Source organism: Aythya marila, assembly GCF_965140915.1.
Source record: "Aythya marila genome assembly, chromosome: 3".
NCBI classification, from domain to species: Eukaryota; Metazoa; Chordata; class Aves; order Anseriformes; family Anatidae; genus Aythya; species Aythya marila.
In genome coordinates this window covers 116,543,950-116,570,134 of record NC_139044.1, presented here as the reverse complement: position 1 = coordinate 116,570,134, position 26,185 = coordinate 116,543,950, and the positions used below count along the sequence as shown (strand labels likewise).

General features: G+C 46.3%; 1 protein-coding gene across 3 annotated transcripts; it reads left to right on the top strand.

Annotated features, from left to right (window-relative positions):
* Nucleotides 1-583: 583 nt before the first annotated feature.
* MTMR9 (myotubularin related protein 9) lies at nt 584-22,510 on the top strand. 3 transcript variants are annotated; one of them, XR_014317238.1, is made up of 11 exons: nt 584-900; nt 3,465-3,573; nt 4,241-4,366; nt 9,698-9,871; nt 11,555-11,772; nt 12,518-12,679; nt 14,757-14,898; nt 15,474-15,694; nt 17,578-17,729; nt 18,456-19,065; nt 20,997-22,510. XR_014317238.1 is itself a non-coding variant. In XM_082757327.1 (11 exons), the coding sequence occupies exons 1-10, from the start codon at nt 716-718 to the stop codon at nt 18,617-18,619; spliced, it is 1,653 nt and encodes a 550-aa protein (XP_082613453.1). In that variant the 5' UTR covers nt 584-715; the 3' UTR covers nt 18,620-18,640; nt 20,997-22,508. The 3 variants fall into 3 exon arrangements, 2 of the variants coding, with proteins under 2 accessions (XP_082613453.1, XP_082613452.1); XM_082757327.1 differs by having other exon boundaries at nt 18,456-18,640; nt 20,997-22,508; XM_082757326.1 differs by having other exon boundaries at nt 18,456-18,615; nt 20,997-22,507.
* Nucleotides 22,511-26,185: the final 3,675 nt, after the last annotated feature.

Sequence of the window (26,185 nt, the reverse complement as noted above, 5' to 3'; positions counted from 1 at the left end):
GACTTGGCCAACCTCTTTTCAGTGTTTGTGGGGACAGGACAAGGGGCCGTGGCCACAAAATGGAGCCCAGGAAATTCCGCACCAACATGTGAAAGAACTTCTTTGTGGTGAGGGTGACGGAGCACTGGGACTGGGGAGGGGTGCTGAGGAAAAAGCCAGGAACAGCAGTGGTGGCTGTCATGGGGTTTCACCCAGGTGAAGAGCAGTGTCAGGGCTTTGCACAAAGTGTGTTTGCATCTCTAGTATTGTCTTTTCCCTTATTGTTTTTTCCCTTCTTGCCTTTTCCCCTATAGTGCAGGGGGGCAGAGCCAGGAAAGCGGGAGCCCCACTTCTTGCGGGGGGGGGGGGGGGGGGGGGGCAGCCTTTTACCACAGGCTAAGAGAAGATAACAGAACAGCGGGTGAGCATTTAACAGAACCAAAATCCCACAATAGGGCTGGGACAACTACAATTTACACACACACACCCCGGGCGGACAAGTCAACCCGCGGAACCTTCCTCAGCAACCACCATTGCGCGCCGAACCGTCCCCTCCCCTCCCTTCCCTTCCCCGCCCGGGCGGCGTCCGCCATTTTGCGTCCCCCACACGCTTCCGCCGCGGCTCCTCCAGGGCCCGGCCATGGCGGCGGGCTCGGGGCTCGGGGGCTGTGGCCTCTGAGCCCCCCCCTTCAGGTTCCCCTTTTCTTCTTCTTTTTTCCCCCTTTTCCCGGTGGCGATGGAGTTCGCGGAGCTGATCAAGACGCCTCGGGCGGATAACGCGGTGCTGCACGGCCCCCGGTGCCCGGCGGTGCGCGGCACCCTGTGCCTCACCGGGCACCACCTCATCTTCTCGTCACGGCGCAAGGAGGGCGGCGAGGAGCTGTGGCTGCTGCACGCCAACATCGACTGCGTGGAGAAGAGGTGAGGGGCGAGTTTGTGCCGTTAACAGGGGTTCAGGTGGGAAATGAGGAGACATTTCTGCTCAGAAAGAGCAGTCAGGCACTGGGACGGGTCGCCCAGGGAGGTGGTGGAGTCACCGTCCCTGGGGGTGTTCAAGGAGAGGTTGGACGTGGTGCTTGGGGACAGGGTTTGGTGGTGACATTGGTGGTAACATGGTTGGGCCAGGTGATCTTGGAGGGCTTTTCCAACCTGAATGATTCTGCGATTCTAAAAAATGGCTCACCGGAGGTGGAAGGTGAGGTCCTACCAAAGGGATCTGCCACGCAAAAGTGATGGCAGGACTAGGTGATGGGTTATCTCAGCCCCACATCACTCTCCAGCTGCTCGGCAGAGTCATCCCCGTACTCCTCCAGCCCCTTATAGAAATCAATAACGCCCTTCTCATCATGCTCCTCGCTGGAGTGCTGTGGTAAAACTGGATTTTAGCTACAGCACGCCAATAGTATTTTAGTCTTGCCCTTGTAACTCTTGTTACAGGAACTTCAGAGACAAATCTTAACGTAGTTTTTGTCAGTTTTATGTGTTCTGCTGCCCCGCCGTGCTTCCATCAAGCCGTTAACTGCCAGTCCCCTCTCATCTGGTCGTTGCGTTGTCTGCTGCACAGCTCCTTTTCCAGTTTGGTCATAATATATATTTATTTTTTAATTAAAAACTCAATTTCCTCTGCTCTTCTCATCTTTCAAAGCAATCCAGAAGATACATTTCCTCTCTGACAACAAGGCAGGACAGACCAGGCAGCAGCAGTTGGAGATAGCAGGCTTCCTCAGAATGGGTAAAGTGTTGGTCACAGATGAAGTTTGTTCTGATTTATTTCAGGGTTGGATAAATGTTGCTTTGTGGCCTGAGTGTGGGGAGGAGCAGGGTAAAACCTAAGGACGTCTGCTCCCATCTGCTGCTGCTCAGTCATCAGGGTGCTTTGGCCATGTCCTCAGTGCTGCTTGTACTAAACCAGGCATAGTTAAAAAGAAAAAAACTTATAGAGAAGGTTCTTTTATTTTTTTTTCTTCTTTTAGCCTAAAATATAAGTTAACATGAAGGGAGAAAGGAGTATTTTAAGCTTTGATGCTGGGGAGCGGTGCATTGCTAGCTCAGTGCATGATTTATAACGGAGCTAGCTGTGCCTGCCCGTCCCTCAGTCAGCCCTTATTGCCAGCCCCAGTTTCTAAAAGGTCCCTAGAGTGGGCACCTCCCTCCCGAGAGCAGCTCTGTGAGCATAATTGCAATGAAACTCCTCCATGTAAAAGGAAAGGAGACTGTATTCCTCTCGGTGCTGGAGAGGATGGCATAACAGGGCACTTTAAGCCAACAAAGACTGTAAAAAGCTCCAGTTTGGCACTGTATTAGTGCCTAACAGCTGTGGTTCTACATCAGGTTCCTCAAGTCTCTTCTCCCAGCTCTGTGACGTGAGTATATTCTGTGCAAAGTGGCGTTTTCCCCAGTTATCAGGTGCTCATTGAGCTGTTTTCAGTGTTTCATAGTTTTTTTACAACTTAAATATGAGCTGTAGGGTGTGTTGAGAAGAGAAACAGTTTCTAGTGATGTTATGTGGAGGTTTTGCTGAAAGAATTGGGGAAAAGGGGAGCAGCCCCAGTGATGGATGCACCGTGGCTGTTACTTTGGGGATATGATAAATAGTGCTGCAGCGAGCACAGACTGGCTGTGCTGGTGATGCAGAGCTTTTTGGTCAAAATGCCTCAATTCCTTCCTTCAGCATTACTAAACTTCTAATGGGCTCTGGATTTTAACCTTTGCTTGCACAGAAGATCACCCGCAATAACTTCAGAACAAATTAGAGGCACATTTGTAGCTCAGGTGAAGCAACCCAAAGTGTAGCAACAAGTCTGCTCTTAGAGCTGGTGCAGCTCTGCCCTTCTTTCTGTGGTCTGTCCCCTGCTTAGTCCCCCAAGGGACTGAAACTTGGTCCTTCACTTCTTGCCTGTACCTGTTTCTTGCATCACCTTTGGGTGCCGTGAGCACTGTCATATTTTCCTTAGTTCACTGCTCTGCAAACAACAATCTGCATCGCTTCTGTGAGTGCTGCTGGCTACTTAACATAAGGAAAACACTCGTTATCTGCTCAGATGTAGTCCTTTGAGATCTGCAGGGAGGACTGGAGAGGGCGTCTGTGTGCTGTGTTTGTTTTGTAGCATAGTTTTTCTGGGTTGATTTCCAGCTGAAGTTCCCAGACTTATTGGGGGAAAAAAAAACAACACAACAACAACATTCCTTTTCTCTTGCTTATTTTAAAGCAAAGCTGCGGTGAAAACCAACTCTATCTTGTAATATGTCCACTCACTGCCACATCACAAGGGTGGAAGAGAAAAGCAGAGCACAGCTTGAAAAATACCAAATATTTTTCTGTTGTCATCTTTCCCAAACCGATATATCTACATACGTACTGCAGATGAATTACTACTAATGGAATTTTATCTTGCAGGCATGTGTTATGGGAAGAGCTCTTAATACCTCGTCAGACCTTAGAAGATCTTGCTCCTAAGAGGCTCTTTCTTCCTGTCTTGCTGCAGGTTTGTGGGCTCGCTCGGTACCATCGTTATAAAATGCAAAGATCTGCGAATCATTCAGCTGGATATCCCTGGCATGGAGGAGTGTCTGAACATCGCCAGCTCTATCGAGGTAAGAATTCATGATGATAATCACACTTTGGTTCTCAGACCTTCTTCAGACCTCAGCCTTGGCTCTTCTCAGCCATTGAAGTCCTCGCCCCTGTGGTGGAGGGTGAACGAGAATTGTGGAATATCTCTTTTCAATTTTTAAAACAAATTTGTTGTTTGTAGGTATTTAAAAAACACTAAAACACTTCTGAATCAAATATTTCCCAGTAGCATTTGGGAAAATGAGTTAGGGTGGAGCATGAGGAGGTGAAAACAAATCAGACCAAATAAATTTTCACGTGTCTCCAACAGCATTAACAACTGACTCTTTGAGTTAAAAGCTCAATGGTAGGATATAGGAGGTATCCCATTAATTATACCTGTTCAGGATGCATCGTCCTCATTCTTTGTTGCACTGTAAAATAGCACAGCCTGCACGAGTGATACTGTGCAGACAAATCCCCAGTTGCGGTTAAGTTGTCTGTTATCTCCTTTTTTTATTGTGTAACTCTGTTCTAAACTACCCTGCAGGTAAACTTAGTACTTCAAATTCAATAGTTCAATTCTTTTGGATGACTTCAGCTTGCATCACCAGTATTAGAGGAAAACACCACTTCCTGTGTGTTTTAGGAGAGAAACAGGAGTTTGAATGAGTTTTAACCACCTGTTTATTTCTCTCAACCCTGCAGGCACTTTCCACGTTGGATTCGATCACCCTCATGTACCCGTTCTTCTACCGGCCCATGTTTGAGGTTGTTGAAGATGGCTGGCGCTCTTACCTGCCTGAGCAAGAGTTTGAGCTCCTCAGTTCGGTGGTAAGCTGAACCTAAAGGGTTGTACAGACACTGAAGTGCTTCACCCAGTGCCTGGGCTGGAAATCTGTGGGTTGTAATATCTGACAGTGCTGGGGTAGAAAATGAGTGGTGTTCCTGGTGCTCTCTGTAAACGTCAGGCGTTTCTGCTCATGGTAAATAATCCCGTTTGGCACTCAGATTTTGACCTGGTGGAAATGGAAATAAGAACTCAGGAAATGTTTGTCCTCTGGGGATGGCTTCCTGGCTGTAAGAATGAGTACAGGGCCTTTGCTCTGGGTTTGTTCGAGTCAAGGGTTCCCCTGGAGCAGGATGAATCTTTGTCAACCCCTGAACTGAAACAAGGCTGTCTTGAAACACAAACAAAAACTTAAAAATGACGAATGAGTTCATAGCTCTCTAGGAAGATGACAGTGTGCACGCCCAAATCAAACTACTCTAGTTCACACAGGGGAAATACTGGCAGGGTTCACAAAGCAGGGCGTTTCCAGGTGCTGTAAACACACGTTGATACAATTTTGGTACCTCTGGGGTAGGAACTGTCCTTACAGAATTGCGTATTGTACCTCAAACTTCATTTTACGATGCTGAATTTGGTGCAGCAGGAGCTGCCTCCCTTGCAGGACTCCACCTGTTTTGATACTGCCTTGGGTTTGCATTTCTGTGTTCCAAGTCCTTCGCATTAAATACGTGAGCTTGCTGCATCGCTGATGTTCCTGAGACCACATCCATTAGTACAGCATCAAAGAACATCGATTTTTTTTTTTTTAAATATGCAATCCGGCTTGTCTGCAGGATTCGTCACTTCCTGTTTATGACTAATAACTGAATAATCTGATTAGCTTGGCCAGATTCATCTGATGAAATCAGAAAATTAAAGGAGTTTAGGGATCTTTCTATTTTTGTCCCATAATTAGATACACGTCCCATCTTCACCTGCTGTCAGAAGTAATAAAACCTGACCTTTTCTAATAACTAACCCCACAGCTTGTGTTTTAATTCGGTTGGGTGAGTCAAACCTAAGATCAGAGTGCTCTCCTGTTTGGAGGCAAAGCAGCGGATGTTTTCCCAGCTCACAGAGGCATTTCAGGGAGAATCAGAAGGCAAGAAGTGGAAGTGTGCCCTCTGGTGAGAAGGGAGATCTTGCAAGAGCAGGATTGAGAGCAGCAGGAGGTCTCTCAAAGCTCAGTGGAAGCTTGCAGGAGATGGTTCTGTTCGTGTCTGTCTTCTGAACATAGATTCCTGGTAAGAAATATGAATATATTCCTTCCCAGGAATTGTTCTTTATAATTAAAAACCTAATGATTCATTCCTTTAAAATATACGTATCTAACAGCTGCTGATTAATTCTGGGCTTTTAACTTAGAATTTCAGATGTAACTTTTTTTTTTTTATACAAGAAACGGTCACAAAAGCCACATTAAGTGATTTACTTTCCCTGAACAACAGATAAAAAAAATGTTGTTGACCAAATATTTCTTGTTCTATGATTAAACTTTACTCTGGGACAGGCCAGAACAAGTAAATGGCCGATTTTCTTAAGTCAAATGAGTGGAATTCAGAAGCTTACTTCCCTCTCCTTTAAATCATCCATCTGTCTGCATTGTGCTTCCAAATTACTGTGAGATGAGACTTTAAAGATGCTATGGATAAATACGCAAGGACCAAAGAATGATGACAGATGATGTTTGCTTATCCAGCTGTTGTTTTTTTTTCTGGAGGCACTGAGTACAGGAGACCTGGATTGGCTACAGGTACATCAGGTAAAATTTCTTTTAAAGAAAATCGCATTCCTCACTGTGCTCCTGCATAACCAGCGAGTAGCTGAATGGAATTAGAGTATGTGCAATGAAAATATTTAATTTCCTTCTGAGAAGTCGAGGAAAAGCTCATAGGTCAGGATGGAGAAGTTTCCCTTCTGCCAACTCCTGCAGTTGCAGGGCACTGTGAGCTGTAACTCTGAAAACTCACCTTCCTCTTCAGGGTAAGGGAATGGCCGTGGGAAGCTTATATACTCACAGAATAATCAACCTGAAGATGTTTCATTGCCATGGAGCTGGGTTTCTTTGCCTGTTTTTTATTTATTTTACATTCTGTTGTCAGTATAGGCAAGCTAAGGGTTCTGGGCAGTTCAGCTGGTTTATCTTCTATCCTGGAGTTCTTAAAAACAGCTGAATTTTCTGGTTTTGGTCTCAGCTTGCAGTGCAGCAGATAACAGTGAACTACAGGTGATCAGAAAAGCTTCAATCTTTGCCTGTGTCTGTTTTGCTTCTTGTCTCTGCATCCTCTGTTACAGGGCTTGGTGCCTTCTGTCCATTCCTAGGTCCCGACCTGTCGTCACTGCTATGCAGGATTCTTCTAGGTCTGTGAAGGCTTCTTGAACTGTCCTCTAGGGCTTGTTGTTTTACACAGTTTTGTTGAAAATTACCTTTTCTATCAACTGCAAGCTCTTGAGAGGAAGAATAACTGTAGTTTTAGCTTTCCAGTACGGTAACATTTGAAAATTGCTGTCTCTGAACAAGTACCAGGACAGGCAAAGTAGAAAGAAGAGAAAGTTAATCCTGCACTGTGTTTAGGAAAACACTCCTCACTACTTTTTTGTTCCTCCTTTGGGGTCCTCTCTCCTGAGATCCTTTGTCACTTCAACCTCAACTGGAATTCGTCTTTTTCTCCTGAATCCCTAAAGCTCAGGTCTCTGGATTTCTTGCCGGGAGAAGTAACTGGTAACTTTGTACTTTCTCTGAGTTTCATGCAGCATAATCTGCTGCATGAAGATGAGGTCAACCTCTTCTTTCCCTGCCCTCTGTGCTGCTTCCTGCCTCTGCGTCTTCTACAGCACGTGCCTGAATTGCTAATCCCTCACTCTACCCATTAGTAACGGCAGATTTTTTCCAAATTGCAGAGATCCCAAGTAAAATCCACGAAGATGCTTGCACTGTTGGGTTTTACTGTCACTGAATTATAACTGGCTGACACAACAGTGTCATCTGTGTCGTGTTATAAATGGTGAGGAGAGGAGGTTGTGAGCAGAGTTAAGTTACCAAGTGGGAGATAAATCAGGTCGATATTCTTCTATTCCTCTCATGCTGGTGATATTGGTGATGGCCAATCTTTCAAAAAGCATGCTACAAGGTTTTGATTCTGCCCTCCCTATGTCTTACATAACAATAAGGTGTTTCAGTTCATTCCTGTATCACTCATACTTCTTAAATTGTGGACAAATTGCACATCGTATGAAATCTACTGTAATTTGACACCGGCACCCCAAAAAGCTGTAAAAACGTGGTTGTTGGCACAAAAAAGCACGAACTGTGACCGGCCAACCTCCCTTCTGTGATCCAGACACTGTTTCATCTCTACCTGTGACACGATTGCCAGAGGCAATTTAACTCTGAAAAAGGGAGAGCCTTTACCTTGTAAAACCGAGCTGTTCACAGGAGCTGTTTTGAGGGTAATGAATAATGAAATAAGCTTACAACAGGGCTGCTGCTAGACCTGTAGGTCTTCAGGTAGGCTGCTGAACACAGTGCTGAGCACTGTTCTTGGTGACGATAACAGCCACGTGTGTGCTTTCCAGCATCTTTTTCTTAGGCTGCCACCAAAGGAGACAATTTTGCTGCATCCTGGGCCCCACATTTCTTGTATTGCATCTGTTGATGATGAAATCGTGTTGTGAGTCAAATCACCATGTTTGTCTGGTGGAGATACTTAATTGCAAGTTGCATTTCTAGTTCAATGCTATTTTTTCACTGGACAAGCAAGGCAAGCAGATCGCTTTGTATAACCAGGTACAAGTAAGAGGTGTAAGGCCAGGGAAAGTATGCCTTTGTAAAAGGAAAGAGGAGAAGAGACCTTTCTGGTCAGAGTTGTGGGGTTAGTGCATGTGAATCCAACCTTTCTGAATCAATTTTTGTTTTAATTTGTGTTCTGTTACTGGAAAACTTAACTGTTGTGCCTTTCTCTTCCTCTGATACCTGCTTTATTCCTGTAACTTTTTGTCTAGCTGAAGCTTTCTCTGAACACAAACGGGCACAGTTTTTTTACAGCATCTTTGAGGTTTCTGCCTGCTGCAGTTGCACAACTTTTTACTGGTCCATACCAAAAATGCCTCATCTGAGGAATTACTGGGGGTCTTATTTGCTTTCTTACACTTCTGTCCTGTTTGGTAACTAAATATTGAAAAGAGACCTTAATAGCAGCTGCCTGTTCCTCCTCAAAAGACTTGATTTCATTTTATTTTTTTTGCCTTGAGCTTTCTACAGGCAAATCCAACTGTCGTTCTGCTGCTGTTCTTAAGAGGTTAATGCTGTTGTTAAACTCCAAACATGCTTTAGAGGCTTCTGGGTCACTTTTTCCACCTAGGTTTCTGTCAGCAGTTTTGGTTGGCTGTAAGGAGTTAGAGAATAAGAACCCAAGGACTGAACATGCAGCCTGGCAAAGCCACCACCCTGCTACCAGGCACCCCGAGCTCTGTTCCTGCCAAGCTTTAGGCGCTGCTCTGCTGTGTTTTCCGTGCCTCTGGCAAAAATGTGTGCCTCGCAGCCACTTGATGGACCTACTGCTTGCTGAGCAGCCTCTTTACTGCTGAGTGCAGCTGCATTTGAGACCAAAGCTCTGCCTTGACTCAAAATCTGTCCCTTGAAAAATCCGTGAGGGCTTTTTGTCAGTGAGACCACTTGTTGACCTTTGGTTTTGCCTGAGGTGGAGCCTAGGCTCGTGTCTGACCCTGCGTACCTTGTAGCCTGAGCTCAGTGCCAGCTGCCTGGCAGAAATACCAGCGGCCAGCTGGAGGGTGCTGATGTTCAGCGGGTTCTTTCACAAATGTTTGGCTCCTGGGAGCTGAAAAATTATGTAATGGGAGTTCACGCTGGTGCTCAGATGCTGCTGTGGTTCTAGGAAGTGCTTCTGGAGGAAGAACTGCCATGGTTTATGTTAAGCAGAGCCCACAGGAAAAAAGAAAAACAAGCTGGAAGTATTAAGTTGCAACTTTTGAACCTCAAAGCAGCTTTGTCTTCTGGAGCTGATTTGTCTGCTAATGCACCGAATTCCTTTCTGACCATGGCAGCTAAATGGGGAGCTGTTGTGGAACAAATCCCTCAGGAACCAGGATGATCTTACAAAGTTTCTCTGGCAGGAGAAGAGATGACTGCGTGCTGGTTAACGAGCAGAAGTGATTATGCTCGGGGACAACTGAGCTTTTATCTGTGGTGCAGATGGAACAGATCACCGTGTGTGCTTTGTTCTGAGTATGGAAGTTCCTCTTCGCGATTACATTTCACTCGAGCGGTAATATTCCGTTTTCTGACCTAACCCTTGCAATTTCTTCCCTTTCAGACGGATGAATGGCGTCTGAGCTGTGCCAACAAGGATTTCTCTGTCTGTCCCACCTACCCTCCCGTTGTTATCGTCCCCAAATGCATCGATGACGAAGCGCTGCGGAAGGTCGCACTGTTCCGCTATGGCGGTCGTTTCCCAGTCCTCAGCTACTACCATAAGAAGAACGGGATGGTAAGTTGGGGTGGCTGGTGGTTGTACCTGAAGGAACCATGTAAACCTGCTCAAATCTCGTCAGCCTCTCTTAACGAGCAGAACAGCTTGTGCTCTAGCCTCAATGCAGTTCATGAGGCATTCACTCATTATTTTCCAGCTTATTTTTAAGTGAAACTGGTTCTGGGTGATGGAACGAGTAATCTCCATCCTAGAAATAGCTATTAGCCTGCTTGTTTGGGCGCGTACGCGGCGTGAGCTTGTCTCATCTTGCTCTTAGTGCTGGGAGCTTGTAAAGCCACCGCTGGCACCCTTTCTTGCTTCGTCTGCCAAGAGGCTTCACGCTGCAGGGATGGCAGAAACCACATTGTCATGTCTCTGGGTGGTGGGCCGGCTCCTCTGCAACGGAGGCACGATGACAGCAAGCGTGCCCGCAGCCAGCGCCGCTTCTGCTGCGTAACTGTCGATGGAGTGATGGGAACAATCTGTTCTCCCAGCCTCTCAGCTTAACACGTTTTGGGAAGAGCAAATTCTTGCTGTCGCAGACTTCGCCGCCTCTCAGCGAGCCAAAAGCTAATTGAGGCACCGATGCGCTGTAATTAAGAAATGCACTTTATGAAATCGGTGGGTAATTCTCTGTCTCTCTTGCTGATGTAACTTGTTCTGAGGATGCTGGGGTGTTCCGCTGGCAGCTTGCAGCCTCGATGCACGCTTCTGAGTCAAATGTTCTTAGGTGTTCTCGCCTCCTGTTGCCAAGATTTGTAAGGCCTGAGCGAGAGGACATCTAATGTGACCCAGCACTGTGCTACCTTCAATTTTTTTTTGCCTTGCTTTTAAAATCAGCTCTCCACCACCTTCCTAAGTAGCGTTTTCTGCTCTTTTTCTGCTTGAGTGAAAGCTCTTGAAGGAAGACGTGTTCAGTTAGCCCTCTGAATTGTGCGTGTATCAAGTATGAGGAGCACAGTAGCATTTGGCTCTGCGCTTGAACTGACAGTAATGCTGTCTGTCATGTTGCTCTCTTGGCTTTGAGTTCTCAACTATAGCTGGGGTTGCCAACTGGCTGCCCTCACCTTTTAGTTGTTGGAGCTGTTGGGATGCAATAGCTTCCTGATTTGAAAAGTGTTTACCAAAGAAATCTCAGCTAATAAACCTGTTGAACTGGGATTTATTAGCCTAGCCACTGAGTAAAACTGTGTCTAATAGTGTTAGTATATAAGTGACTAAAATACTGTAAAAATGGACTTGGAAAAAGCCCATCAGAATGAGCAGCCTAGAAATGTTGGTTTATAAAGGAGGCAGCAGCAGGGAGCCAGTTCAGTGGCTTGCAAAGATGTTTCTACAGGAATAAAGAACAGCTCTGTAACTTAGAAAGTGTCCGGCCAAGTGATTGCACAACCTAATGATTTCTATTTTTATTTTATTTTTTTAAACAAATTCTGTCCCTATGAGTAATTGCACTTAAGAACTGAAGAAAAGAATTGAAAGATTCAGAGCAAGAGAGAATAGCAGCTTTTTGAAGAACCAGAGGAATTTGTGACAGTGTTTCTGTGTATCAGGCTGCGCAGATCAGCGTGTTTGACCATCTAGATGTTGTGACTCAAACTCGAGGAGGATTTTGTTCTAAACTGAAAGCCACTGATGACTTGAGCCCCAAGTCTTAAGCCTTTCTGTCTCCAAATTCATGGTTGTTTGTCCTCCTCACAGGTCATGATGCGAAGTAGCCAGCCTCTGACAGGTACAAACGGCAGACGGTGTAAAGAAGATGAGAAGCTGATTAACGCCACGCTGCGGCCTGGAAAGCGTGGCTACATCATCGATACGAGGTCCCTGAACGTTGCCCAGCAGGCCAGGGCCAAAGGAGGGGGCTTTGAACAAGAAGTGTACTACCCCCAGTGGAGGAGGATTCACAAGTGTATTGAGAGGTGGGTGAAACCACACGGTGGAATCCGTGGTGTTGAAGTGGCATTTGATCCAGCAGTACTTCAGTGCCCCTGGAAGGCGTAGTGTGAAACAGGACCAGAGAAGCAGCTGTATGCAGGATGTCAGCTTTGCAGGCTTGAGGACATCCTGCAACAACTGTAAAAGTGAAAATTTGGCCTTCCTCCCACTACATCTTGCTAACATTCTTCAGAATTTAGCCAAACTTAGTGTGGCTCTGCATAGTGAAACTGAGTCTAGTCTAAAGTTTTCTATGTTACAGTGGGGTTGCAGCTCTGCAGGTTAAAACTTGTAGTGTAGTAGAAAGAAGAAAGCAGCACTTGAAGCCTGGCAGATGTTTGCTAGTGCCCATGCTGGGCTGCAGTAACACTCGTATTTGGTGATGGGAGTACAATTACTAAACACACCTTGCATGTGAAGGGTTCCTATGGCTGAACACACACAGAGGAAAAGGCTGCACTGCTGTAACACCTCATGGAGCAATTTGTTTTGAAAGTGAAGAGGCTGGTTGTTTCCAAAGAGTGGTGTTTTGGCAGTTAGCCACGGTTTGGGATTCCCAATGTAAGCAGGCTTGCAGCATGACGAGCTCCAACATCTATGGGGTCATACTTCGTGCTGTAAATGCACGCAAGTCTTAGTGCTGAATTTTGAGATCAGGATGTTTTTGTGCGTTGCCCTGGTTGCTGTGATATTGCTGATATTTTCAACAATATTTTGCTCTTCCCGAAGGTTTAATATTCTGCAGGAAAGCCTCATCAAACTCGTGGAAGCTTGTAATGACCAGTCACACAACATGGACCGCTGGCTCAGTAAGCTGGAAGCTTCCAACTGGCTGACTCACATCAAGGAGATACTGACAGCAGCTTGTCTAGCCGCTCAGTGCATTGACAGGTAAAGTTTTTTTCAAAAAAACTTAAGTTTCTCATTTACTTCTTACAGTTTAATTATTAAATACTCTGTTTTCTTCAGGTGACATTTAGACCATTAGTAATTGGCACCGTGACTTAGCTTGCTTGCAATTTTGCAAGATATTATTTCGTCATCGTGGTGGAGGAATGTTCCATTGGATTTGCACTCTGGAGTACAAGCCTGAGGGAGGAAATGCTGACTGGGAATAGATACTAGATCAGCTAGGTGACATCCGTTCCTACACCTGATTCAGCCCCTCTGATTTAGTTTGTTTTACTGAAGGTTTAGGTGGGAATGCGCCCATCTGAAATACTGTGTGGTAGCCTGGCAAAGTGAGAACAGTCTTACTAAAAAATTGAGGGTATTTTTTCAGCTGAAAGTTTCCAGTACTCCACTTCCAGAGACTAAACCGATGGCATTTCTTTGTTTTCCTAAGGAATTGGTCCAGAGCTTTTGCTCTCAAAATTCTTAACTCTTTAGTCATATCTGAGCAATCTTGCTCATCCCTTACAAGTGTTTGTGACCTCTTTTAACCTGACGCTTAATAAATCCTGCTGATTTCACTGGCTTGTCCTCAAAATCTCTTCATATCTCAGGCTGGAGAGCAAAAACCAACGGTCAGGTGCCAGGGTTTGTAAAAAAACAAATGCAGGGGTATAAATGTGGTGGTCTTGGGTCTGAAAGGGGAAGGCCCTTCTCAAAGCTCAGGGAACCTTAAGCTTTCCCTAACAGTCAGGAAATCGGTTACACGGATACACAAACAAGATGAAATGCAGTCTCATTGGTAAAACAGCATTACTGCATTAAAACATGAGCTGCTGTGCTTTTTAAAACCACTGACAGCGTCTGCTTAGTTACAGACTGTGCCAGGAGATGATTGCTCTTGATCAATAGCTTTATCTGGAACTCTTTCCCCTTGTGTACAGGGAGAAAGATCGGTGACGAAACTCGTCCAGCTTGCTGGGAGAGTAGGCAGTTTTGTCATCTTTCACCTCCTCTTTGCTTTTTCTGTTTGCCTGGAGTTAGGACACGCCAGCTCGGACCTGAAGCCTGGCCTGCCTCGCTCAGAGCCTGGTGGTTATTGGTGAGCTGATGAGAGCAGTTCAGTTATGTTGGCCCCAGGGCAGGAGTGGCTGGGGCAGATCTCTGGCGTATCTTAAATTCTGAAGGCCAGAAAGGTGAAAAGTGTTCCTGGCGTACCCCACTTGGGGAGCACACAGGCTTGGCAGTGAAGCTTTGCAGTTAAGGGGCCTCTGCCACTGCCTGGGGGAGGAGGAGAGTATCTAAAGATTATCTATACTGTAGAGGCTCTGGGTTTATTTTAGACATAGGACTGTGGACAAAGATGTTGCAATGTTTAAGGTACAGATTTTTTTGTTTTTCTTTTTCAATTCAAAAAGCAGGTAATGTGTGCAGCGTGTTAGATTGATCTGGTTTACCCACGCTTTGCTGATTGGCTTGGGTCTCTGCACAGAAATAAATCCAGCCTGCAGTTAATGTCCTTGCTAGGTGTAAGGATGGTGGCAGGAGTGAGGCAATGGGTCAAGGTTTGGGAGGAGTGAGGGTTGTAAATGCAATTGGATACCATCCTGTACTTAAATTAGCTTTGGATAGTGTATCCAAATACAGCCAAGGATGGAAGAAGAGGAGAGGGAATCAGTTGTGTTAGTGACAACTAGGGTGTGGGGGGTGACAGCATGCGGGCCCCCAACAATGTAGAAAACCCTTCCTGCCCCGGACTGTCCTGTTTCAATCCGTTCCTCACGTTGTTCTCCTGCTTCACTTGTGCTGATGGTGAGTTGGGAAGCCTTTGTGCTCGGCTCTTAGACAAGCTTCCTTGCTCAGTGCAAACAAATCATCTTCCTTTCTGGACACCAAGCTCTGCCTCTTCTTTCTCCTGCACTGGCTTATTGGCTTTTCTTACAGTAAACCCCAGTTAAGGTGTAAATGTAGTTAAGCCTGGGTGTAAACAAGAATCTCATAGGTCTGTTGTGATGCTGACATCCACGGGATATGTTCTACTCGTTCATACTGTTATTCCTTCCCACCTTTCTCACAGGGAAGGTGCGTCCGTGCTGGTTCATGGGTCTGACGGAACGGATTCGACACTCCAGGTGACTTCTCTGGCACAGATCATCTTGGATCCAAGGTGCAGGACCATACGTGGCTTTGAGGCTCTCGTTGTGAGGGAGTGGCTGCAGGTGAGTACCTGGGGATAGAACAGCAATCTGTTCTGTTCCCATTTGTGTTGAGAAATGGCCTGAGAGGCAGCAAACAAGTTGGGCCTTGTCACAGCCCTGCTTCGTGTGAGCAGCCCTTGTCCGAAGGAGCACCATTAGTACTGAGTCATCTGTACCTCTGGCGTTCCACGGGGCTTGTATATCTCATCTGAATTCTCCAGTTTGAGGGAGCTGCCTCTTGTGTGTCCAAGGTGCATGTTTCTTTAGAATACCAGAAACACAAAATTTTAATTCTGCTCCGTGCTGTTGCAGCTCATGTCCTTAGACCGGTCCTTCAGTGCCCCTACACTAGTTTGCTCGTGATAAAATCCTCTGATCGATAGAGTGCTGGCTACAGAGACAAAAAAAAAAGGCAGAAATGCCTTTTTTTCTATGCCTTTTTAGACTGTGCTCACTAGCAATTTATCACTGGATGTTTGATGAAGCTACAATTGTAGAAAATAACAGGAATAGAGTCGTTGCGTGGACAGAACTGGCTCTGAAATCCTTGCTTTGTGTATTTACGTCCCTTTATTTTTGTGTGATGCTCTCTCTAGGCTGGCCATCCTTTTCAGCTGCGCTGTGCCCAGTCAGCCTACTCAAACACAAAGCAGAAGTGGGAGGCCCCGGTGTTCCTCCTCTTTTTGGACTGTGTGTGGCAAATCCTGCGTCAGTTCCCTTGCTCTTTCGAATTCAACGAACAATTCCTTATTATGCTCTTTGAACATGCTTATGCTTCGCAGTTCGGGACTTTCCTGGGAAACAACGAAAACGAAAGGTTGGTGAGGATGCTTCCTTTGAACCTTGTAAATACCAGCCTGTATCTGGCAAGAAAAAAAAGTTTATAGGCCCAAAAAAGGTGATTGTGTGGTCTTCCATAATGCAGGTGAGGTTCTTACAGTTAGTGATCGGTGGCAATATTAAGGGATTTTTCCCTTTTACAATCAGGACATTGTGAATAAAGGAATTTGCGGCTTGGTCAGGGAGAATTTGCCTTCTCCGAGTCCAAGCTATTACCTTAGGTTGTCTTTTCTATTTCCCTGCGTGGCCTTGAAAATTCTCCACCTTTCCTTATATAATCCCTTACACAGAAACGCTTTCTGGGCAGGAATAAATGGCGAGAGTTAACAGTGAAGTAAGCCTTAGCTGTGCAAAGCAAGCTGCTCAGCATCGGCCTGGAGGAGAAGGTCAAGGCAGGCACGGGCCAAAGCTGCAAAGTTTGGCTCTTAGCTGCCAGGCAGGGATGTGGCTTTATAGCCAACGCCCCCAGGAAAGGAAGGATTTGCTTTTTATATCATCATTTAACTGCTGGAGGTAGAGAATGATGGAAGAGATTCTCTCATGAGGATCGAGATGTACTCATGTCCTCGAGGATCTGGGTATTTTTTTGGTTGCGCAGTAGTAAAACTTCAACAGAAAGGCCCCCAAATCCTTATATATAACCTGTACCTCAGAGAACTGTGATTTTACTGTGCTGAGGTTCTGAGCACATGCTGTGAACACTCAGATGAGTGCACTTGTGATTATTTTTTTTTTTTAAAGGAAGAAGCTGAGATGTGTTCTGCTGGAGTCTGCCTTGCCAGGTAGTGTTAGGCCTCTTGCTGAGCTTGCTTGTGGCTTTTAAGGCACTTGAGCAGACCTAGCTTCTGAATTCTGGTCCCTTTGGATGCTGTGCTCTACCAGTGGGGCAATTCTGGAGTCCAGGAGCCTCCCAAGACAGTTGGGAGCAGCCAGAGGTTTAAATTCCTGTTTTAATCTTAGGCACTTCTGTTCTCAGCTCTTCAGACTCCAGGAAGACCGTGTCTGTTGGTCTCCCACTAAACTGAAGATCACTGAAGGAGCAGAAGGAATAATCAGGGCTGATAATACAAAAAGGCAGTTTGAAACCTTCTAGAAACCTCTCTGCCCTTCAAGTAACCTTTGCTTTTAGAAGAGACTCTCCTGCTTTCTGCTCAACTGGTCAGGCTGCAAAGCTGTATCAGATTTAAAACTAGTGCAAGGAAATCTGAAGGAGTACTGAATGTTACATGTAGAACCTGCCTGTCATGTTTGGATGTCCAGCTGTGAGCAGAAAATGTTTGAAGTCTGATGTTAAGCTTGTTCTGTCTGAGGTATTCACAGGAACGATGAATCTCCTGCCTGGGTGGCAGCTCAGTCAGAATGAGGTTTGCCAGAATTTAGGGAATGAAAACAAACCCCTGTTTAACTCTGGGAAGTGGGTTTGGCCTAGGAACATGGACTTTTCTGTGCTCTGATGCTTCCTGCCACCAGAGGGACCCAACGGGACGTCCCCATTGCACAATTCTATTTTACCAGAAGGATTAAATCCCTTTCTAAAGCCTGGCAGGCCAGCCTTTTTGGGGAGGTGACTGATTCTTCACCTGGACAGAAGGCAACTGACTCCCACCCAAGTTGTAAATGTTATTTCCTCATCTCTTCTTTGAAAGATATTGCTGAGTAAACCGCTTCAGGTTTCCACCAACCCCATGTTTTGTTGAGGAGTGGTACGGAAAGGATTAGCAGGAATGTTCACCCTTGGTTTGTCTGGGCTGATAGCACACAGGAGTGCCTGTGGCAGTCTAATCCGCACGTTTCTGACAAAACAAAATGAGTCTTAACAGCAGAAAACCAAAAGCTAATTTGGTCCTTTGGGTTTACCAGGTCTAAGCTGAAGCTGACACAAAAGACCATGTCCCTGTGGTCCTGGGTGAATCGGTCTGAAGAGCTGGCCAGATTCAAGAACCCGCTTTTTGAGGCCAACAGCCTTGTCATCTGGCCCTCTGTTGCCCCGCAGAGCCTGCAGCTCTGGGAAGGTAAGGCAGCCTGCCTTTTTCTGTTACGGGCTTCCTTTTTCTGTTACTGTGTGTCTTGTGGCTGCTCGTAAAGCTTCCGTCCACTCCTCTTGTCTCTGCTCCATGCTTAGTCTGCCTCAGCTGGTGATCTCACTCCCTTTGAAATCTATTCCAAAATATTTCTGGCATCCCCAGCAGCGTAATGCTTTCTCCTCGAGTTTGGCAAGTTCTTTCCCTGGGATCGTACCAAGCCTTCCTAGTATCACTTAACTTTTTAGCACAGTACTTCCGCAGTGATGTGGCCTTATTTATATATATTCTGCAAGCCTCAGTTTTTTGTTCTATACAGAAAAAAGACTTTTTTTTCTCCTTTTTCTTTGCCAAAGTTTGTGCAGTAGGTTTTCTGCTGCAGAAACTTTCTCCATTCCTTGTCTGCTAAAAAGTTAACAACAACGTAGTCAGCAGGCAGTGATGGCAAGCTAGAGACTAAGTATGGATTGGTCTTCATCAGTATATGAGGAAAAAAAGGAAGGCAAAAAAAAATGCTTTTATTTTTTAACCTCACTTAATAGAAAGGTCAACTCTGGAGGTTCAGTATTGCTAAGTGCTGTTTAGGGGAGATTTCTGTTTTTAAGAAAAAAAAAAGTATACGTTTTATGCACATTACTTGAAAGCAATGGAATATGAACAGCACTTTCCTGCTGTAATAAAAAAGCCTCCTGACTTTTTCTGTCTCTGGGCTTTCAGGTGTCTTCCTTCGGTGGAACAGGCCTTCCAAATTCCTCGATGAAGCCCAGGAAGAAGTGCTCAACATCATAAACTACAACAGGGAACTTCAGGCAAAGGTGAACGCGTTGAGGAGGCAGCTGGCAGAGCTGGAAACGGATGACAGGATGCAGGAGAACCTGTGAGCTGCCAGGGCTTTGCCTCAGGTCTTTCTTTTCCAGTTCCCTTTACGTTAAAAGACTAAACGTGGAAAGTGCATGTATTGCAAAGTCCTCTGGTACAGCTGACCCTGCCTTCCCGCTGCTGAAACCTTCACACTATGTACCTCCCTGCTTTTGGGGAGGGATTTTTTTTTTGTTTACAGAAGATGCACACAAGCGGGCATAGTGTCCTCTCTCTTGGCAGCTTTTCTGTCTCTAAATTGTGTTCAGTGTCAGTATAAGCTGGAACTCTTTACCTCCACCCAACGGTATGGATGACCAGGATGGGCCGAGAGATGGGATGTTTCAGACTTACTTTGGACTTCATTTCCCTGAACTCTCCAAACACTCTTTGCGGGGTTAAATGACGAATTTCTGTATAGATAGGGAAAGGCATTCTGTCCGAAGGCACCTTTTCTCCTCAGGAGTAGGTAAGGCAGCTTAGTTCTTTAGTTCCCTAGGTAATGCTATAATCTAACTACAAGCTCAACCAGTCTATACGACGTTTTCTGTAGCCTTCATATCTAACACTTGTTTGTTTCTTTTTTTTTTGTGGCTTGGGAGCCGTAGGTTAAATACCAAACCAGAGTAAGAAATTCAGTGCAATACAGGACCAAGGTGTAAGGATTCTGCTGCTAATGTTTAAGCCATGACCTTCAGGTGGAATTGTCCCTCGTGGACAAACATCTCCTAAGGAATAACAAACTTTTTTTTTTTTTTTAATTCTACCTGGAAAACACAAAGGTGAAGCGGTTGGTGGAGGTGTTCACTTGCTAAACAAAACTGATTTGAAGCTTTTCTTTTTGAACTACTGCCCTCTTGAAGCTTCTGACCGCACTGGCTGTTTCTGTACATTTGAACAGGCTCACGGCATTGCCAGGGTGCCTGAGCAACACTTAATCTACAGCTCAACAAAATATTTGCACTCCATTCAGTGCTTTTTTTTTCTTTTTTTTCTTTTTTTTTAACCTGTCTTAGACACATTGTAAAACATCAAAAGCAGGATTTGGGAGTTAATGTGACCTAACATCCCAGGTTGCTGCTGCAGGTTGAAAGGCTGTCACACTACAGAAATGTTCATAGTGTAAATCACTCGCAGGTGCTGAAACTGCCTAAAGATGCTAGAGAGAACTTCTTATTTTGTAGTTACTTGTTCCTATGACTGCAATCTGCTTTGTTACAAAGTTCGTGGGATTTGCTAGCAACTTTTTTCCTCCTTCAAAAAGGCAGGGAAGAATGGGCTGGCATTTTAACTCATCTCAACGTTTGTTCAGCTCGATTCTGTTGGCACATGACTTGAATTAAAACAGTGCATGTGGCTGGAATTGTTATTACAAGTTGTTTGCCATCAGCCTGATTGGGCTGAAACAAGTGGAGGTATGTTGGGTCAACATGTCTTGATCTCTTTGAAAAGTGTTGAACTTCCACACTTTTTTTTTGGTGTTCTGGAATGAAGCTGCCTTTACCTAAAAGCCACTTAATATAAAGATAGATGGGACATCGGGATCTGTCTTGTCTTGGAAGTATCTGGAGAATAGTCTTCTGCAAAAATTGTATAGCCACTAAAAATACTTGTTAAAGTGTTCCATAACAAAGAAAACTACTGGTGACAGCGATTTTTAGACACTCCCTTGATACCTTTTGTTCCAGTCCTTATTTCCTTATTTATTTATTTTTTTTGAGTAGCCTAAACTTAGTCCTAAAGCCATCTCAACTCAGAAGGAAAAAAAAAAACAACAAACACCCGGCTGTAATACCAATTTCTTCCGATTTCTTACGTATCGAGAACAACAGATGTGTTCAGTGAATCAAGACTAACATAGGGAACACTTCTCAGCGTAGCTGGTGACCTTTACTGCATGACAGCAGGGGTTCAGGTTGGCCATGCCTTCCTTCCGCCTCCAAGCTCCAGATTTTGGAGCTGCCTTCTGGGTGCATTGCAAATGAGAGCCCTGAGCGTTAACTGCTCTCCCTTTAAAATTACAGCTGCGTGCTCTGCACCTGCCTGGATGTTGTTGCCCTATCCAATTCGCAGCTTCTGCTGTTCCTGCACATCTGAAATACGTGATCACTACTCAGAGAAGGGTTCAGAAGGGACTATTTTCCCCATAATAGACTATACATAAAACACGCTTAAAGGTTATGCAGTTTTCTAACATAATAATTATATATTGAGCTAAATAATAGAGAAGCAAAGAGGGTTGTTTTTTTTTTTTTTTTTTTTTTTTGATCTAATTGCCTGCCTGCTCTAGTCTCTGGGAAACTGCAGGCATCTGAGGAAAATGGGTAACCAGCTGTGAGAGCTAACAAAAGGCAGAAAATTCCCTCCGAGCTGGCATTTCATCCCCGACTTGTGTTTCAGGGCTGATTCCACCCCAGTGCGTGCACCTTGGCTTCGTGGCAGTGTGGATCTTAACGAGAATCCCCTGGTGTCATCCTGAGCAGCGACAGCAGGTTGTCCCACCCCCTGGTTCCTCTGCCACGCGTCGCCTTGTGCTCACAGCAAGCAGCAGGAGCTGGAGGGCTGAGTTAACCCGCAACCAGTCGCCTCCGTGCCACGTTGCAGTCCTGCAGGGTGTTGCGTGAGGTGGAATTGAGACAAGATCTCTCCTGGGAGTCCTCTCCTGGGTTCTCAGACCTGTGGCAGGCCACTCGCATGGTCTGTTTGCCTTTTCATCCCCTGCGTTTTCCAGTTTCAAGCCTGGTGGCTGCTGGTAACATGCAGTGGAGCAGCGCCCCTTCTTTCCTTACCCGTACGCCCACCCTATTTATTCACTTTGATCAGCTTGCTTCTTGTTAGCCCGCTGCACTCGCCCCGTGGAGTCAGTGACACGCTGCTTGCAGTCACCCGTGTCTTTCTGAGCATCGTGGCAGTGCCCAGCTCTGCCTCAGCTGCCTGTGTCTACTCTTTTGCACCCCCGTAATAAGCTGGACATCGAGGGGCCCCTTCTCCAAGCTCTGGGGTCAGTCGAGGCGGGGACACTGCCATTTACCCAAAAAAAAAAAAAAGGGAAAAAGAACTAACTTGCACAGCTTTCATGAACACAAAGGGAATACGTACCTTCAATATCCTGATTGTATCGATCTAACTCCTGAATGTGGCGACCTGGTTAAGTGCACGGCGTCCACGTTGCATACGATGTAACTCAAATTGCACTGTACGGCGTTACCGGCCTCTGTCTGCTTCTCTCAAGCCTTGGAAAGGTTCCTACAGGTTCCTCTACAGGGGAAGGTGTCCGTAGCAGCACTCCTTTTGTAACCGTGGCACTGAATAGCATGGCATGATGTCTGCTATATAGATTTTGTGCAAATTAACAGCTAAGTGACGAGTGCACTTCTGTCCAGACATCTGGGATTGTTCATTGGCCTTGGCTGCTGCGTCAGTTTTCGTTTTAAAACAAAATGAGTAACAGGGCTGGGAGTTTTGTGCTATTGTTAGATGTATGCTGTATGTGTACAGAACCCTAGCTGCTGTGGTATTGAATATATTGCAAAACAAACAAACAAAAAAAAAAAAGTAAAACTCGAGGAAAAATCACAATGGCTGAAATTGCTCAGCCATTTGAGAGCAGAAAACCAGATACGAAGTGGCTGTAAACTTTGCTGTAGATATGTTGAGAACATAGTAGACTTGTCTGTTCAAATTAAAACCTTGAAGACTCTAAAATTCTTTAATTACGGTGGTGAATCTTCTTTATTAGCGCTGCCTTCGCTTTCCATTGGGGGTGTGTGTGTGACTTGGGTGTAAACACTTGCCTGAAGCTTTTTTATTTTTCCAGCTCATTTCCTTTTTCTCCTAGAGCTCAACACGGGCTGTGGTGCTAGAGAAGGAATTGGTGCTGCAGGGCTGCATGAAAAGGTTGAGACCCCGAGTCTCTGCACAGTTTGCAGAGCTCTGCTTCCACGTTTTTGGCTCTTTGACACCAGCCCTGCACGTGATGAATAAACAAATTAATTAGCTATGATTTTTAGCTTGTTTTAGATTCTCTAAAGTAAGGCTGGCAGATCTCCTCAAAGGTCAGGACTGCAAAACCTACAAAGAGTTCATCAGGAGAGCTGGGGCTCTGTTTTACCTACTATTTTAAGGGGGTGCATGGGGGGGGGGGTATTTTTTTCTTGCCAAGGGAAAAAAAAAGAGGCAATTTCTTGAAAAACAGAGTCTGTGACTCATGGAGGAGACCTACCAGGCTGGTAGGTCAGAGCTCTGTCTCCCTGGGGCGACACTGGTGGTCTCTGCCACTTGTCTGGGGAGTGAAGAACTCGTGTGGCCTTGGGTTTTTCAGCAGATGAGCGCTCTGCTGCCCTGCAGCTCGTGCGGTCCCTGAAGGTGCTGAAGGCTTCATGCGTTCACAGCACCTGTGGTGGGTTCCTTTAGCTTATACAGTCTGCGTGCAAACAGCACTTTGGTTCAGTGTGCAAAATATTTGATGGGAAGGAGCAGTGAAGATTGAGACAGATTTTTCTCAGTCTGAGAGTCGTGTTGTTTCCAGCCTGGCTTTTTCAAGCCTCCATTCCCAAACCTTAAAACGCCTGGTTCCAGCCCCATCCAGCCTGGCCTTGGGCACCCCCAGGGATGGGGCACCCACAGCTCCTCGGGGCAGCCTGTGCCAGGGCCTCACTGCCCTCATAGTGACAAATTTCTCCCTAATGTCTGATCTAAAGCTCCCCTCTTTGAGTTTAAAGCTGCCCCCCCTTGTCCTGTCCCTACCCCTGACCCCGAGTCCCTCCCCAGCTCTCCTGCAGCCCCTCAGGCCCGGGCAGGCCGCTGGGAGGTCTCCCCGGAGCCTTCTCCTCCCCAGGCCCAACACCCCCAGCTCCCTCAGATGGCTCCAGAGCAGAGGGGCTCCAGCCTCTGCTCCTCCTCAGGGCCTCCTCTGGGCCCTCTCCAGCAGCTCCACGTCCTCCTGGTGCTGTGCCCGGAGCTGAAGGCAGTGGTGCAGGTGAGTGTATCTTTGTGTCATTTAGCATCTGATGTGTCCCACCTTGCCCCTTTCTAACCCGTTCACTGAGGCAGGCAGCAGAAAGGTGGCTGCATTCCCACAACAGAAGCAGCATTTTTTAAAAAAATCCACCTGTTTTTGTTCAGTGCCATCACAGGGCTCTCTTCCACGCCACCAATTTTCCCCAAGCAGTGGAAGAAAACAATGAGGAGGAGCCACCACCGTGTCCTGAGCCTGACTGCACGACGCTGGACTCTGCTTGGCTGCTCACGGTTGCTCCTTCTGCCTAAACGCTGGGACAAGTCTGTGGCATTTGTCCTTCCAGAGGCTGACATTTTGATGTTCTGGTGCAAGAGCGTTGCTGGTGGGCTCAGATTGCCCTAACACTGCAGGTCAGGCTAAAGGAGGGGTTCATCCCAAAGCTCAAAATCTGCGAGCTGTCCTGTACTAGGCAGAGCAGGATGTGTGGCAGTACCACGTGGGGTAACAGTTTCAGGGTGTAGCTTGTGATTATTTTGGGGAGGAAAAGAAAGCGCTCAGCCCTGTTTTGAATCAACTCTGAAGTGGCTGATTCAACGACACAGGAGATGCAGGAACTTTGCTTCACGGTGGCTTTTTGCTGACATGAAAAAAAAACTTGTTGTGATAGTCCAGCCAGGTAAGTACAGCATTTCTACAGGATATATACGTACCTACAGGATGGAGATAAATACATATTTAATTCGTATGTACTTATATATTTAGCCATTCCTTTTTGCCTTGTAATTCCTCGGTGCAGTATGAAACATAAACCTTGTAAGAATTTTCCCAGCAGGAATAAGCCTTGTTTCAGAATTAGTATTTTTTTGAGCAGAGAACCGCTTGCTTTTTGTGTGCTGTGCCTCATCTCATCAGCTGCCATCCTCACGGGTTCTCTAAGCCCACGTTAAGCAGTGGAATCGATGCAGCATGGGAATGGCTTTGAGCAAGCACAATGTTTAGTGGTACTAGATTAAGACCTACACTTGACCTGAACTCTGTTCCCTGAGGACTTGATGACATTGCTGCTAAAACGAAGATTCTCTCCGTTTCTTACTAAAATAGGCACTGCAGAGAGAAGACAGCACTTTGGATGGCAGTGGGGTAAGTACAAGTCTCTGGTTTCTCCACCTGCCTAGATTTTGGCAGAGGAATGAAAAAGAAAAGTGGACTTGCTGGGAAAAGGTTTATTTTTTATTTTTTTAAGTGTGAATCCATATGGGATACTTAAAAATAATATTTATTTATAATAAGTAAAAGTCCTGGTCCTGCCACGCTGCTGTGCCACCTCGTGTGGGATGTCACCTGAAGAATTGCACTGCTGGGGGAGTGCAGACGAAGTTCCCTGCTCTCCTGTGCTCCTTTTTGCCATTTGGGAAAGGGAATGCTTGGCTCTTGGACACAGCCATCATCAGCAGGACAGAAAGCACCCTGTGTGCAGAAATACCAGCTCCTGTGGGCACCGTGCAGAGCAGGAGAAGGCAGTGCTGCCATTGCTTGGGTTTGTGTTGTGCCTGAGAGACGCCGCGTTAAAATTTGAGAGACACCGTGTTAAAATCTGCAGTTGCTCTTCTGGAACCATCCTGGTGAAATAGGATCAACTTCTAAAGGATCGGCGTGTTCTCCAAACCAAGCACCGCCCTGAAATCTCCAACTCGCCGGCTGCTCCAGGATGGTACCAGCTGTGTGGGACAGGAGGGGCCGTGCCACGAGGATCCCTTATCCTGCCATCGGGGCCGTGGAGGCAGAGCAGCTTGTTGGGGCGCGTCCTGCTCGCTTCGTTTGCCTCCAATATTCCTCCCTTAGCACGTTTCCCGACTCCAGACTGGCTTTTCCTGCTCCCAATCCCTCAGACGCTGATTTAACAACAACAAAAAAAAGGAACTTGTATTTTTCCAGCCTGTCTGGCACTGCCAGGGACGGGGCACCCACGGAGCACCCCGACACGTGTAGGGCAGCAAGGGCTAGTGAGGTAAAGGCTGTGCTGGCACAGGCACCCAAAATTATCCTTGTTGCCCACTGACAGCACCTAGGGGGACAGATTGGCCTCAGCTGAGCCACCCTCTGCCAGCTCACGGCATCGAGGTTTCTCCCCGTTGGGATTTTTTTCCCTTTTCACACCGAGTTTTCTCCTCTTGGACCTCTGAGCTGCTCCCTGTCGTGTCTCGACGCGCTCTGTCCTCGGTTTTACCTTTCTTATCTTGCAGGGCTCTGTGCTCTTTCTCACAGTTTGGCAATCTCTGTGCTCGGAGGCAGGGTTATCCAGCTGGGCTCTATCAGGGAGGCCTTGGATGGCAGCTGAACCCCTGGGACGGGGCGGTTTCGGGGCCAGCTTGCTGCCAGCTCTGTCTGGCTTGCGTTCGAGCCAGCTCCACGCTCCAGATGGTTGCCTCGGCGCTGGAGGAGGAGGTAACCTGGTTATTAAATCACTCCTGCTTCTTTGGCAGCCTGGGGTGATAGTGGTCTAGAAGAGAAGAGCTCTGAGCCAGGCTGACAGTCAGTAAACCCACTGGTGAGTGATTTCAGGCAATCCATCATCCTTCAGGAGTAGGAGAAGCCTTTTTGGAGCAGAAGAAGCCTTCTTGAGTGCCTG

Excerpts from the sequence above, each read along its gene's own strand:
- MTMR9 (XM_082757326.1), top strand. The coding sequence starts at position 716 with ATGGAGTTCGCGGAGCTGATCAAGACGCCTCGGGCGGATAACGCGGTG. Across the intron at positions 4,367-9,697 it reads TTGAGCTCCTCAGTTCGGTG|ACGGATGAATGGCGTCTGAG; the intron begins GTAAGCTGAACC and ends CTTCCCTTTCAG. Across the intron at positions 9,872-11,554 it reads ACCATAAGAAGAACGGGATG|GTCATGATGCGAAGTAGCCA; the intron begins GTAAGTTGGGGT and ends TCCTCCTCACAG.